Genomic DNA, 13997 nt, shown 5'->3' with positions numbered 1-13997 from the left:
ATGTGACTCAGGGCAGAAAGCTCTGGGTCAGAATGTGTCTACCTTTAAGGAATCCATGGGCCTGGGAGAGAAAAGACCTGGGAGGGCCACTGGGACAGAGGAAAGGGAGAAACACACCTGCTCACCAACCCTACTGGCCACCCGGCTGGCCAGGCTGGGTAACACCTAGGGGCCACCTCAGCCCCACAGAGTGGCCAGTGGGGATGGAAGACCCTATATCCATCTGCTAAAATGGTCACCTGGTTGAAGTCAGAGTGTTGGACAAACTCTTGCCTTGTCAATATTCCCAACCCAGACGGTAGAAGATGCTGTTATCATCAGCACTGGAGCGAGCTGGCCAAGCAGAATGAGGGGCTCTGGGGGGAGGGGTGCCACGGCTGCCACGCCTTGCAGTCACCTGGGAAGGGGTCCTGGGCGCTGGTCAAGCACACAGACTAGTCAGATGGATCTAAGGGCCAGTGGCAACTCCACCCTTTACACTCGGTGACCTGGGCAGCTGTCCTGGGCTCCGCTCTCCTAGTCCGTAAAGTGAGGACGGTCCTCTCGTCCCTTAGCATCCAAGTGGATTGGTCCCTGGACACCCTCCCCCTCGGACACCAAATTCCAAGAATGCTCCGGCCCCTTGTATCACATGGCGTGGTATCTGCATAGAACCTGCATTGGCAGGTGGGCTGAGCAGCTGTGCCTACACGTCGCTTCATCCAGGTGGGCTCGGGGCAAGTGCTCCGCACGTGGCAAATTCAAGGGTTGCTTTTCAGAACTTTCTGGGATTTCTTTTTGAGAATATTTTCACATTCACGGATGTAAAACTTGTGTATCCAGAAGGCTAACTGTACTTCCCAGGGCTTTGGGGGAGGGAGGACTCGAGAGGAAAGGGATGAAAGAGAGCCGAGCCCAGGGCCTGGCATCGGGAAGCATCCGGGACATGGGAGCAATGGCGGTGATTACACTGACAAGGAGCAGAGCCGGAGCGCTGGCAGGACTACAGATTTCCAGAAGACAAGATTCTGACACGCGGACAGGTAATCAGCCTTCAGGGGAAATGACACCAGATGGTAGGGGAGTGTTCAAATGTGTCATTCTGACTGCTACTCAGACGACAACTTGTGGGCAGGAAGTGGTTAAGCTGAAAGGGGGGCGGAGAAGAGGTCGGGGCCCTGTCAGGTGGCACCTCATCTAGGTGCTGTTCAGAAAGGCACCAGCCCTGAGACCCCTCCAGCCCTGCAGGGCAGCTCGACGAGGAAGCCCCGGAGTGACCCAGCAAGACACCCTGGCTAAAATGCCGACATCCTGCCAGTGTGCCATCTGCACGTGGCAGATGCCCGAAGCCCCGGCGTTCGCATGCACCTTTCCAACAGAAACGCAACTCAGAGCAGTAGCTGGAGCTCTAGCCAGACAGTCAAGAAAGACACCGCAAGTGTGAACTCCACGTTACTGCAGACGTGGTGACAAGTCTCTGCGACTTTGCAGTCAAAAGCTTTGGTCAAAGCAGCCGCCAGCCACGCGCAGACCAGCACCGGGCATGGAACAACGCGGAGACTAGAAGAGGCATCGGTGGAAACAGAGGATCAGGTGGGACCCGGTGAGCACTGCTTTTGCTCCATCACACTGCGGTTCTTTAATGTTAGGCAAAACCACCTTCCAGGACTCAGTCCAGGAATCCCATCGCTTTCCCTGAAGAAGGGGTGTGTGTTTCCTCCGGGAAACAGTGAATCATTAAATGCACCCTTTTCCTCTTCTTGCTTTGGCTGCCAGGAAGCTCAGAGCCAAATTCACACCTCATCTTTAGTAATGATGTGAGACACCATGATTTGTATATTTTTGTCTGAAATTCTCTGACCTTGATTTTTATTTAAATTTTTTCCTGTGTTAATGCATGTCATCTTGGAAGGCATCTCAAATCCACCTTTGTAGAGAACAGGAAGGCACGGTTGTATAAGAGTGCTGCTGTGCACAATAAATGCTCTGGCCTTTTCTTTTGCAAACAGAGGGAAGTGAGCTTGACTAAGGAGTGAGTTTATTGGAGTTGAGAGTGTGGAGAGGAAAGGTGAGTGTGGGGGTTTTTTAGGGTTTTTTTTTGTATGTGTGTGTGTTTTTAAGTACTGGAAGCAAACTTGCCAGACTAGAAGGGAGCTGCCTCAGGGCTGAAGGCAATCCCCACTCACTGTCTAGAGCAGTGGTTCTCAGCCTTCTGGCCCTTTAAATACAGTTCCTCATGTTGTGACCCAACCATAAAATTATTCTCGTTGCTACTTCATAACTGTAATTTTGCTACTGTTATGAATCGTAATGTAAGTATCTGATATGCAGGATGGTCCTAGGCGACCCCTGTGAAAGGGTCGTTTGACCGCCAAAGGGGTCGCGACCCACAGGTGGAGAACCGCTGGTCTAGAGGAACCAGGGCTCTCGGGGTTTCCACAGAGGCCGGAGGCAGCGGCAGAGGTGACCTGGGTCTGAGTCACCTATCAGAGCGGAAGGAGCGCCACCCTTTCTCCCAGTTCGAGAAAGTGTGCTGGATGGCAAATACACGAGAATGACGTTTTTACAGGACCAGCCTGGACTCTGCTCTGTCGTATATTTTAAAAGAGAAAGCGACTTGCAAATTTCCGCATTTTATTAACAAATTACTCGTGACCCCGCCAACAGTAAATCAGTGGGCGCTGGTTGATCTGCAAAAAGGCATCCAGTGGCGTGACTGCGCCACTGTCCCCAGCCCCGTCCGTGTGACATGGATACAGTAATTTGGAGTCCGATACGGACGGCACATTCCCTCAGCTAGGACGACCCCGAGATAGCTGCCTGATTGAAGGGGAAGGCACCCCTTGGACAGAGATAAGTGAGGCTCCTGCACTTGGCCACGGATGGACAAAAGGAAGCTGTTTACAGCCAGAGGGTCAAAGAGAAAAGGGCTCAACTCTGAGTCTCAGAGTGAAGGGACCGTCGCAGAGGGAAGACCTATTGTGCCACATGCAGAGGCTGGAGAGCACATCAGAGTGAAAGAGGGGCCACCGGCCCAGATCGGGGCAGCCCTGGGCCTTGGCATAGCCTGAGCTGGTCTCCCTGCTGCCTCCCTAGTTCTGCCCCCGCCCCTCGCCCAGGCTCTCCCCAAAGCCTAGATCCTTTGAAAACAGACATCGGGTCCCAGCCCTCCTGGACACAAAACCCTCCTATGGCGCTCCTTCCGCTCAGCAGAACATCTGAGTCTCTCTAGTGGCGAGTCCCCTCCTGACCACCCTCCCCACACACCCACTCCCCAGCCCCGCCTGTGCGCTCCTCCTTTGCACGCGTTACTCCTTCCACCTGGAATGCCTTCCCCGTGACACCTGGCTGTCCCCTCACTACCCTCAGGTCTCTGCGTAATGTCCCCTTATCCACGAGGCCCTCTGAGTCCCTCTGCATCACACTGTATATCCCTCATCACTTCTACCTGCTATCCCCCTGGCCCTGGTTCCATTCTCATTACCACACGACACATTAATGTTTGTGTCTGTTTGATGTAAAAAAGGGGCTGAGCCAGAGCAGGGACAACTTGCCACTGCAGCTGTCCCAGCACCTAGAACAGCGCCCATACATTGGGGGGCGGGGGGGGGTGCTCAGTGAGACACACCTGTGGGTGGGTGGGTGAGAGACAGAGACAAACTTAGTCTCAGGGCTAAGGCCGACCAGTGGTCTCTGAGGTCACATGCCCCAAGGGAAGATGGTAAAACACAGGGAGTGAGGTTTCACTGCAGATTAAGGACTTGATCTGCATCAGGGCTGTGGGAAAGCACTACAGTGAGGGCCCGGGAAGTCCTAGGCTCTCGCATAATCCAGGTGACTGCTCAAAAGCAAAAGCCACCTGATAGAAAACAACCTGGTTGAGAACGGGGCCAGGGGAGGTGTGTGGGGGGAGAGACAATTCAGCCCAAAAAGGACAATTTGGTCTAAAACTATACTCCGCGTTATTCTCTTTTTAATTGGATTTTTAAGTAGCACGGAGGTGGAGTGCATCCTTTTGTGCCTCTTCAAGTGTTTGGCTTAGATCAATTTTACCCTCTGCTTTAAGTTTCCAGTTACTGTTTCAGCCAACTATTTCACTCCCGTTCACTTCTTAAATGTACAGTGCAGTGTCATGAAGGTGCAGAGAAGGCGAATGTGCCGCTTGGTGAGTTACCACACGGAGAGCAGCCCAGGCAGGAGGGAGACACTGGAGGCCCTTCTGCCGTCATCGCGCCCTTTCCTGCCTTACAATTGTGCGTCCTGAGCCTGCATGTCTGTGCACCGTGGTTCCGTGTGGCCTGTTTGTTCTAGAATCGCATACAAACGGACTCCCACTGTGCGTGTCTGTGTCCGGCTGTGAGAGGTGTGTTGTACGTGATTGCAGTCCTTTCCTGTCACTACTGTTCTGTGAGGTTTCTAACAGCGAAATGTCCAAAGCGGGGGATTGGTTTAATCAAATCTGGGTATTTACAAAACAGAGAGTATCACACAATCCTACTTTTGCTAAGAAGGAAAAAGAACGAGAGAGTGAGAGAAAACGAAAAAGGAAGAAGAAGACATCCGTATGAATGTCTAAAGAGAAAGGCCTGGAAAAACACGCCACGTCTGACCCACGGAGGGAGAGCGGGCGCCATGTTCTCCGTGAGGTTTATTTATGTATGTAATTGGAGCGACCTCATTTTCCGTTTTTTCTATAAATGGGCACTCACTGCTTTTTTTTTTTTAAGAAAGAACAACAAAACAAAACAAAAAAAAACACAAAAAGGAATTTAAACGATGAAGAAATTAACCACGACGGTAAGTAACCATCGAAGAGCAGGGTCTGATTCTGTGGAGGTTTCAGGAGTCTTTTCTCCCAACTATGTCTCCTCTGCCTGGCTGGTGATTTTGATGAACTTTTTATTTTCATATATTGATCAAATAACAATGAATGTCTCCATGTTTGTGAGGTTTATAAATACCTTATACACTGTTCAGTTAACAAGAACTATTTGTTAGATACTTAAGCCTTTCAAATTCATGCCCCCCACTCTGTCCTGCCCTGCCCCGTTTGTGACAGATGAAACAACCTAACTTAGTTCGGACCGAGCCTTTGTCCAGCTGCCCCGGCAGATGAACTGGACACTGTGAGTCAGGTCGACATCAACTCCAGCCTCGATCCAGCACTGACCATCTGAGCAACTGACCGTCGGGCAGACTAACCTCCCCTGGTCCAGGGTCCCCATCTGTCTAATGGGGACAAAACCGACGTTGCAGGAGTTTTGTGAGACTCAGAAATTGCCCAATCGGCAACCTGCCTGTCACTGCAGGCCAGTTTCTGGGCCTCTGCACCATGGACGTTTGGGGCTGGAGAATTCTGTGTTGCCAGTGGGGGAGCTGCAGGGGCACCCTGTGCATTGTGGGAGGGTGAGCAGCATCCCTGATACCACAGATGCCAGGAGTGTGGCCTCCCAAGTTGTGACAACCAAAACTGACTCCAGACGTTGCTAAATGTGCCCTGGGGGCAAAGCTGTCCCAGGGAGAACTGCTGCCGTGGGCTTGTCCCTCTCTCACCTCCCATAACTGATGCCCCAGGTCCTGCTGGTTCATCCTCCTCCTACCTCCAGAATCCGTGCCCTTCCTCACGGAGCCTCCTCAGCCTGCCCGGGGCCAGGTCAGAATCCTCAATCCACTCCCTCCATCCAGTCTCCTGCCGGTCCCCTCCCCAGGCTGGGGGACAGGACAATACTAATGTGTGCTTTTGCTCCCGATTCTTCCATCTCAGTAAGGAGCCGGCCTTTCGGGGCTCTCTTATGTCACGGAGCCAGTGTTGCCTGTAAGATATGGCACTTTTCTTCCCCATCCTTTCTCTCTGCTAACCCCATGGATGAGAATATGTTCAAGGGCCCTGGTTGGGGAGTTGGGGGTGGCCTAGGGGTGCGTAAGAGGAGATGAGGAAGACAGTCGGGCTGGCCCAAATGGATGGTGGTCAGTCCTAGAGAGAACAGGCACCCACACGTCACCCAGCGGCTCAGCCTAAGGAAGTGGCAGGACATCACAGGGAGGGGCTGCTGGGTGTCCTGGGAAGGCAGGACCTGGGACCGGGGCTTCTAATCTCCCCACCGGAAGCAGCACAGCCACAGGCCTGAAGGGATCTCGTGGACAGGAGCTGGGGGCTCTCCGTGTGAGAGGGCATCTGGGCACCATGACTTGTAGCCCCGCCCTCTTCCCCTCCTTCCCCCCTTCAATGCTGCATAAGACTCCGGGACATCCCCAATCCGAGCAGGGAGGGAGTGCCCGGGAAGACTGAGGGTGGCTGTCTGCCGGCTGGCTGAGAGTGGGACATAATTAGCTTTAATTCTGGGAAATCATTTAAAAATGACATTCCTCACACCTGAGTTTGTGAACTGAGGCTCAGAGGCATCGCAAACACAGATGTCAGCATGTCACATCCCTGCCTACAACCCTCCCCAGCTCCCACCTGAGGCCGAAGGAGCAGGGCTCACGCTCCATGCTTGTTCCCAGGGCAGACATCACTAATCAATCATGGCCTCTTTCTGGCTGCGTCTGAACACAGTCCCAGACCCTTTTCAGCACCACCCACCAGGCCGCTGCATGGAGCTGAAGTCAATCATTTTCTGGATGTTAGGAGCCACTCCCACCATCACCACTCCCATGTTTTACTGCTCCTTAAACCAGGGTCTACCGTTGGTACGTACATTTATGTTACAAGGTTTATTTTTTCTTTCTCCCAAAAATATTACATTTATAAGGTACGTTTTAATGGAGTGCATCTTAGAGCTGAAGAAACGCAGCACCACTATCCCGGGCCTGGGGTTTCCTCAAAAGTCCTTCAGGATCCTCCACACCGGCCTGTGCCCCTCCCCAGGCCCCGTTAGCCTGCACCTGCACAGGCCCCGCTCTTCTTCGATCCCTTTCCTAACTTTCCGCCCTCTGTCCCACCTCTTCTTGGGAAATATCCACTTGTCTTACAAGACTCAGCTTAAAGATCTCCCCTGTGGAACCCATTCCAACCCCACATGTGCCTGTCCCTGAAACAGCACAGGCCTGGCTGCTCCCTCTTCGGACTGTAATCCCTAGGGGCCAGGGCCCACCTCACGCACTTCCCAGGCACAAAGAGGCTCTAATGGGAACCCAGAGAGGCAGAGCAGGACGAGGTGGGCCCCACATGCCTGGGGAAGGCCTGCCCGCCGTGTCTGAGCAGTCAGAACATGAGAACCAATGCACGAACCCACAGCGGGGCACAGACCAGCTGGGTGGAGCCGATGCTCGGAGTGGCCTGACCAGAGTTTGCCCTCCTTGCAGCCCAGCCAGGGAAGCCACATTTATTACCCTGGGTTGCTTGGCAACAGGGGACTCTGGCGAGGCCGGTGACTGATAGGACTGGAATGTGCGGTGGCGTCAACTGGCAGCTGCCTCGGTGGCTGAGGACCAGGTGGGCAGGCCAGGTCGCCTCTCTGGGGCACGGAGACGGCCACTCCCTCGGCATCGCCACGAGACGACTTGTGGCCTTTGGTCTCTGGCTCCAGCTGGCCTCCTGATGGGCACATTGTGTCCTCAAGATAAAGTTGTCCCTTTAGACTGGCACCCAAAGCCATGCACAGCTGTGAGCCTCAGCATTTCTTAAGGTGACCGCCGTCTGATGGCATAATTCATCTTATTTGCTGCCAAGGACCACCCACAGCTGGCACTGAGGAGGTGTTTAACACCTGGTTGCTTCGAGGTGTGTTTTTCACAGATATATGGGTTAGTGTTCTCAAACTACTTTCAGGAGCCAGGTTTCTCATTGTTGGGAAAAGAAGTTACAAACAAGGAAAGGGGGAAGGTTAAAGGAGACCCTATGGTGCTGGGCTGGAATTGGAGGTGTCAGTATGACCTCAGATTTTTAATACAGAGGATGACAGATATAAAAGCATATACAGATGTACTCGTCTCCAAAAGAATATTACATTTATAATGTACATTTATAATTACATTATAGAGCATTTTTATTTCAGCTCGACCACTGAGAGACTTAAGAGGTCATGACACTCAGTAGCAATGAGCACACCTAACACCCAGACCCTGTTTTCTGCATACCAGGCTCTACCAACAAGAACCAGGGCTCACCCTAGCTGGTTTGGCTCAGTGAATAGAGCATCGATCGGCCTGTGGTCCCAGGTTCGATTCCAGTCAAGGCCACATAATCCAGTTGCGGGCTTGATCCTCAATGTGGGGCGTGCAGGAGGCAGCCAATCAATGACTCTCTCTCATCATTGATGTTTCTATCTCCCTCTCCCTCTCCTTTCCTCTCTGAAATCAATTAAAAAAAAAAAAAGAACCAGGGCTCTTCAGAGAAACAGCTGATTCCAGGGCTTGTGCAAGGAAGGTACAGGATGAACCTGGAACATCTTGTGACAGAAAATAAGGGCTCAGATGATGGGGACTCGTCCCAAGAAGACAGGAGCCAGTGTGAAAAGGCTCCTGAGGCCACATCTGAAGACATTTGAGCATCAGAACAAACAGCGACAGTAACAGAGTACAACTGATGGAATAAAATAAGTCTGTGAGTCCACAATGGTACACACAGAGGGTAAAGCAGTAAACAGGAAGGGAAAGCTTTTCTTTAGAGTTGAGGGCCAGCTAGCAAATGGAGAGGGGCAGAGCTGAAGGGTCACATTGCAGGCAAGGCCCAGCAGTGGACCCAGTGGGCGGCAGTCCGACGCGAGACAGGCTGTTTATATATTTTACCGATAACACACATTTCTCAGAGTATCAACCCAGAAGACACTCAGTAGCTACACAGGAAAGTTACTTTACAATGGAGGAACCCGACAGACACCACTTTGACCAAATGACTAAAGTTGAATCACCAGCAATGAAATGAATAAGCATTTATTCCGTTATCAAATCCCGTGCCTCCTGACCTGATGCGCTTCTGGGTCTTTCTGCCAAAAATGTACAACCTGAACCTGATCATGAGAAAATGTAGGTTCATATTCTACATAGTAAGTGACCAGGTCTCTTCACAATGCCAAGGTCATGAAAGACAAGACAGATTGAGGATCTGACCAAAATGCATTGTGTGGCTGGACTGGATCCTGAACCAGAAAACAATGGATTCCTTTTGCTACAAAGATCATTGAGGGGATAATTGGGGAAATGTGATACGCTCTGCAGGTGATAACAGGATTATACCAATGTCAATGCCCTGATTTTGGTCACTGTATTGTGGCTACATGAGAGGATTCCTTCCTTCTACAGGAAATAAACACTAGCGTGTTGGGGGGTAAATGTGAATCATATCTGCAATTTTCAACAGTTCGTACACATATAGATACACAGAGAGACTGAATGGTAATGTTAATTGGTAAAATGTTAATATTGGGGGAGATTAGGTTAAACATATATGGAAATTCTTTGTACTGCTCATGCAAATTTTCTGTAAGTCTGAAATTAAACAAAAGCTTAAAAATAAATGTTTGCTGGAGGAAAGCACGAGAAATTACCCAGCACCATTGAGCATTGGGAGGCACTCAGTTTGTGGTGGTCACTGTTAGAAAAGAGGGGTCTTGTGGGGCCGTGAGTTGCCCCTTCACTAGTGGGATCAGAATGTTCTAGGCCAGGGCTTTCGTGTGCATGCGAGCCACCTGGAGATCTGGTCGGAGGCAGGTGCCGGCCGGGGCGAGGATGAGCTGCTGCGTTTCTAACCAGCTCCCAGCTGGTGCTCAGGCACCTTCCTGCTGGTCCCAACCAAAGGAGGTGGATACACCTGAGCTGTAGGCCGGGCCCATTGGGCCCATCTGGAGAACCAGCTTCAATTGCTCTTCCCAGGCGGTTCCAATGCAGCCAGGGTTACAGCTTCACATTGACGCCTGCCTCTGTCTCCTCCTTCCCATCATCTCAAGCGCAGGCCCTAAGTCTGAATACTGCCGCGGCTTTCAAGCTAGATTCTTTGCTGCTCTTTTACTCCAACCTACACCTCGAAGCCAGATCTTTCTTGTCCTCCGCCATTCAAACACTCCCTGCAAGCCAGCTCAAACTCCTCGTCCAGGCATCAGCCCTCGGCACTGCGGCCGGCCGACCGACTCCCTGGCTGCTCTCCAGGGCTCCCCGATACTCTGCTCCTAGGAGAGCGGCATTCACCACCCACAGCCCAGGTCTCACCCTCACACACTGAGGGGGGTGGGTGGCACCGGTAACCCCCGCACACACGCACTGTACCCATCTTAAGTCTCACTCGGGGTGAGACAAACGGCACTCTAGTAAGAACCACCACCTCGTTCCTTCCTCCATGGGGCCCCCTCCGCATGCGGGCCCCCGCTGGGCCCTCATGCTCCCCCAGGCGAGAACTGGTGGCTCAGAGCAGGGAGGAGAGGTCCCTGCAGTTGGGACACAGGTCACCCCCTCTTGTCCACCAGCCGGCTGTGCACGAGGAAGGGCAGGGAGAGGGCGACTGGGGTGCTGCCTGGAATTCTGGCCTGGCACCCATTCCCTGTGCCCGCACCCCTGCCCGCTTCCCCACCCACCGCTCCACAGCCTCCCCGCCTCGGCCCAGCCTGTGGCTAGGAGCTGAAGGACCGGAGGAAATAGGTTACAGGGAGGTGCCAACTGCGTTGTCCCCTCAGGGAAGGGTTTGGCCTAGCAGACAAGCAGCTTCTGTTAGAAGTTAAAACCAAACCTAAGAAGGGAGACCTGGCAGGTGGGGGACAGGAGAGGACCTCCTTCCCCGTTCTCCTACCTCCTTCTCTGGTTCTGTCTCCACTTCACGGCTTCTCGCTGGGTCCACCCTCCTCCAGGCCTCACCTTCCTGGGAGAAGACTTCCCCCTGAAGCAGACCCGCCCATCACCCAAAGTTCCTTGGGGCTGACGAGCTAATTCCCCTGAGATGTTTGGCTGCCCGGGGCTGGGCTTCAGTAATCACGAGACTTGGGCTGAGCAGGTGCCTCGGTTTACAGATAATCAGCTGGAATTCGAGGGGGAGCGGCTCTCAGCTCAGACTAGCTTCCAGAGGTCCAGGGACAAGTCATACTCACCCTCCGGGCAGGCTGCTTGCCTCGGGGTGTCCCAGTGGAAACCTCAGGACAGGCTCATCGAACCATCAGGAGGGAGGGGACAAGGCCCTTCCCACCTCCCATTGAAAGCTCTCAAAGCTTTGTACCACAGTCCCCTTTTGGTTGGGATTTTCCTCCCGGGCGGCTATAGGAACCTACTTGCCAGGCAGATCCTTTCCCATCTGTTAACAAGCACTGTAATTTTCCAATCCCTGATCAACACACCTCACAAATAACTTCAGGGTAACTTTTGGGTATAAGGGGCAATTCTGATGCTATAATGTTATAATTTGAAATGATTAGAAGAATTATGACTCCATTAGAAATGATGGTAGGAATTATGGAGAAAATAAGTCAAAATATTTGAAATTGAGGCTGTCATAAAATCCAAGATACACAGTCACCATCTATGTATTCTCCTATATCCAGGGTAGGCGCTCAGTAAATACTGGAATCTTCCTTCTCTTTGACATTTACACCCTGTTTTCCTCACCCTCTCACATCCATCCCATTCATCCCCAATCAACACATGATGTGGTTTTGCCATGAGTCAATCTTTATTGGGTTTGGAAGCAATGAGTTATTGGCCCAGGACTCCATGGGTTTCAAAGTAAATGACAGAAGGAATATACATCACACAGGTGGGAAGGCCGGGCAGGGAGGAGTCCCCGAGAAGCTGTGAGGACCCTGCAGCCAGCCCAGCGGATTCAGGCCGCACAGACCTGGGGAGAAGCAGCCATGTCTCAGGGGTCTCAGAGGTCCTCTAGTCCTCTCTCAAAGACAATCATCTAGCCTTCATGGAACCTTCTTCCAGCCTTTGAGTCTTTACCACCAATAGCAGCTTGGCAACCGTGAGGACCCTCTCTCCCGCTAAGAAAGCCAGCCTGCTCTCCCACACCCGTGCGGTTCCCAGGGAAGCCTCCCCCACCAGGGCAGGTTCAGGGCCCTGCAGAGGGAGGAGGGGAGGAGTAGAGGAGGGACAGAGTTGGTTTTAGAGGGTTGGCCAAGCCCAGGGATCCCCTGAGGACCGGCCCTCCCCCTCCGCTGGGGTGGGTCTTCCACCAGTATTTGGGGGGTAAGGAAATGGGGGCTTTTCAATATGAGGGCTGCTGCCTCTCCTCTGAGGGGTCCTCCTCTATGAGCTCCAGGTCAAACTCATCTTCCAGGGACCCTCCAACAGGCAGGAGGCGGAACTTCTTCCCTTTCAGGGTGCACGTGCGATGCTCGAAGTCCAGGACGGCGTTGTGGTCCTGGAGCACATCGGTGCCGATGATGGCTTCTTCGGCACTGGCGTTGGCCACCAGGAACTCCGCCTTGAGCTTCAGTTTGCCCAGCGACACCACCGTGTCCCAGATGCCCAGGATCTTCATTTCTGCCCCATTGGCCACTTTGACCACATTCTCAAAGGGCCGAAGGGTGTCCAAGTCCCCATCCGTGACCTCCTCCCACAAGTTCGGGTGGACCACGGAGACTTGGGCCCCGGAGTCCACCAGGAACCTCACGGGCACTTTGCCAATTTTCCCCTTGAGGTAGTAGCCCTTACCCATGCTGTTGGCAAAGACGATCTCCTTGGGCAGGTGGCTGCGGGCGGCTGTGGGCCCCCCGAAGGCCTTCAGCAGGGTGTCTTTCACAGCCTCGTAGTCCCCCTGGTCCTCGGGACTGAGTCCATCGTAGACCTTCAGGGCATCTCCCCTGAGGGACTCTTTCAGGAACCTTAGCTGGGTGGCATGGTCCCAATGGTTGAGGTCGTTGATGACCTCAAAGCGGTGCAGCCAGAGGTGGGGGGCTATATTGGCTCCATTGAAAGGCTCCGGGATGAAGGCATGCTCCCGGCGGCCTCCCTGGCTCCTGGCTCCGCTACCGGCCATCCCTCTGCTCTTGTCTGGAACGGCAGCAGTAACCCACACCAAGCAGAGAAAGCCACAGAGCAGTGCCGGCGCAATCACGCTGGAGAACAAGTCCTCTTAGTGTTGCTGAGGTGCCCGGCCTGGGGCAGGCAGAAGGCACCAGGTGAGGGTTGTCTGACGAACGGCTGGGTGCAGAGGTGGCTACTGTGGCATGCTCTCTCTGCAGAGCCTTTTTGATGCCTAGCCTGGCCCCCAGGGCTCCCCTTCTTTGTTCTAGAAGCTCCGCCCCTGCTTGTCCTGCCCTCCTGCCAGCATCCTGCCCAACGAGCAGGATCAGTGCCTCGCCCTTCTGCACCCATCCATGAGACCGGCACAGGCCAGCCCACGTTGCCAGCCTCAGTCAGAGGGGGGCCACTCGGTACCCTCCCCAGACTGTGCCCCAGAATAACACATGACACAGAAGACGTTAGGACATCTAGGTGTTTGTCATCAGCTGGAGAAGGAAGGGGGAGGCAGAGATCAGAGGCCCATCAACCTTTAGAATGGGGGAACCCTTTGCCCTCAGCCCCATGTGAGCACTGTGAGTGGTTAAAGGAAGGGACCTTACATTAACTGCACTCCTACTATGTGTGCGCATGGGGTAGGTGTTTTCTCATACCTTCTGAGCCAAGTGTGGAATCCCATAAGATTCCCCAAAGAGGGAGAGAAAAGAGGGTCCCAGAATCAAGAATGCACAGAAATAGTTTTTAAATGATGGGACACAAACAGCATTTTCCATGGACTCGATTGCTACAGTAATTTTCCCTCGTTGATCACATCCAATCCAGTGTCAAAACTCTTCCAGGCTGGCCTCAGCCCTTGTGCCCTCACTAAGTCCCTGAAGCGGGCTGGTGCAGACCTTGAACTCTGGGAGTGAACGCCACCGGAAGCCAAAGCCGGGATCCAGCTCCAGCTCCAGCTCTGGGCGTGCCACGTGTGCCGTCTCCTCCCGATGGCCCCTCTCACCTTCCCGGAACCTCCCAAGAGCCCCTTCCCCCCGCCCCCCACCTGATCATTTATAAAAAGAGCAGCCAGGGAATTTTACTCCCATCTGTTCCCAGAAGGGGGAAGTCTGCCATGTTGGTGAAGCTTTGGCTGG

The 13997-nt window shown here is 53.2% G+C and overlaps 1 protein-coding gene across 1 annotated transcript; it reads right to left on the bottom strand.

Annotated features, from left to right (window-relative positions):
• Positions 1-11547: 11547 nt before the first annotated feature.
• Positions 11548-13125, bottom strand: ASPRV1 (aspartic peptidase, retroviral-like 1). The gene has a single exon (XM_015571473.1). It carries the CDS (start codon positions 12878-12880, stop codon positions 12107-12109), a length of 774 nt encoding a protein of 257 aa, XP_015426959.1. The 5' UTR covers positions 12881-13125; the 3' UTR covers positions 11548-12106.
• Positions 13126-13997: the final 872 nt, after the last annotated feature.

This window comes from Myotis davidii, unplaced genomic scaffold, assembly GCF_000327345.1.
Source record: "Myotis davidii unplaced genomic scaffold, ASM32734v1 scaffold247, whole genome shotgun sequence".
Taxonomy (NCBI): Eukaryota; Metazoa; Chordata; class Mammalia; order Chiroptera; family Vespertilionidae; genus Myotis; species Myotis davidii.
The sequence above is the reverse complement of the archived record's forward strand: the minus strand, read 5'-3'. Positions and strand labels throughout refer to the sequence as shown.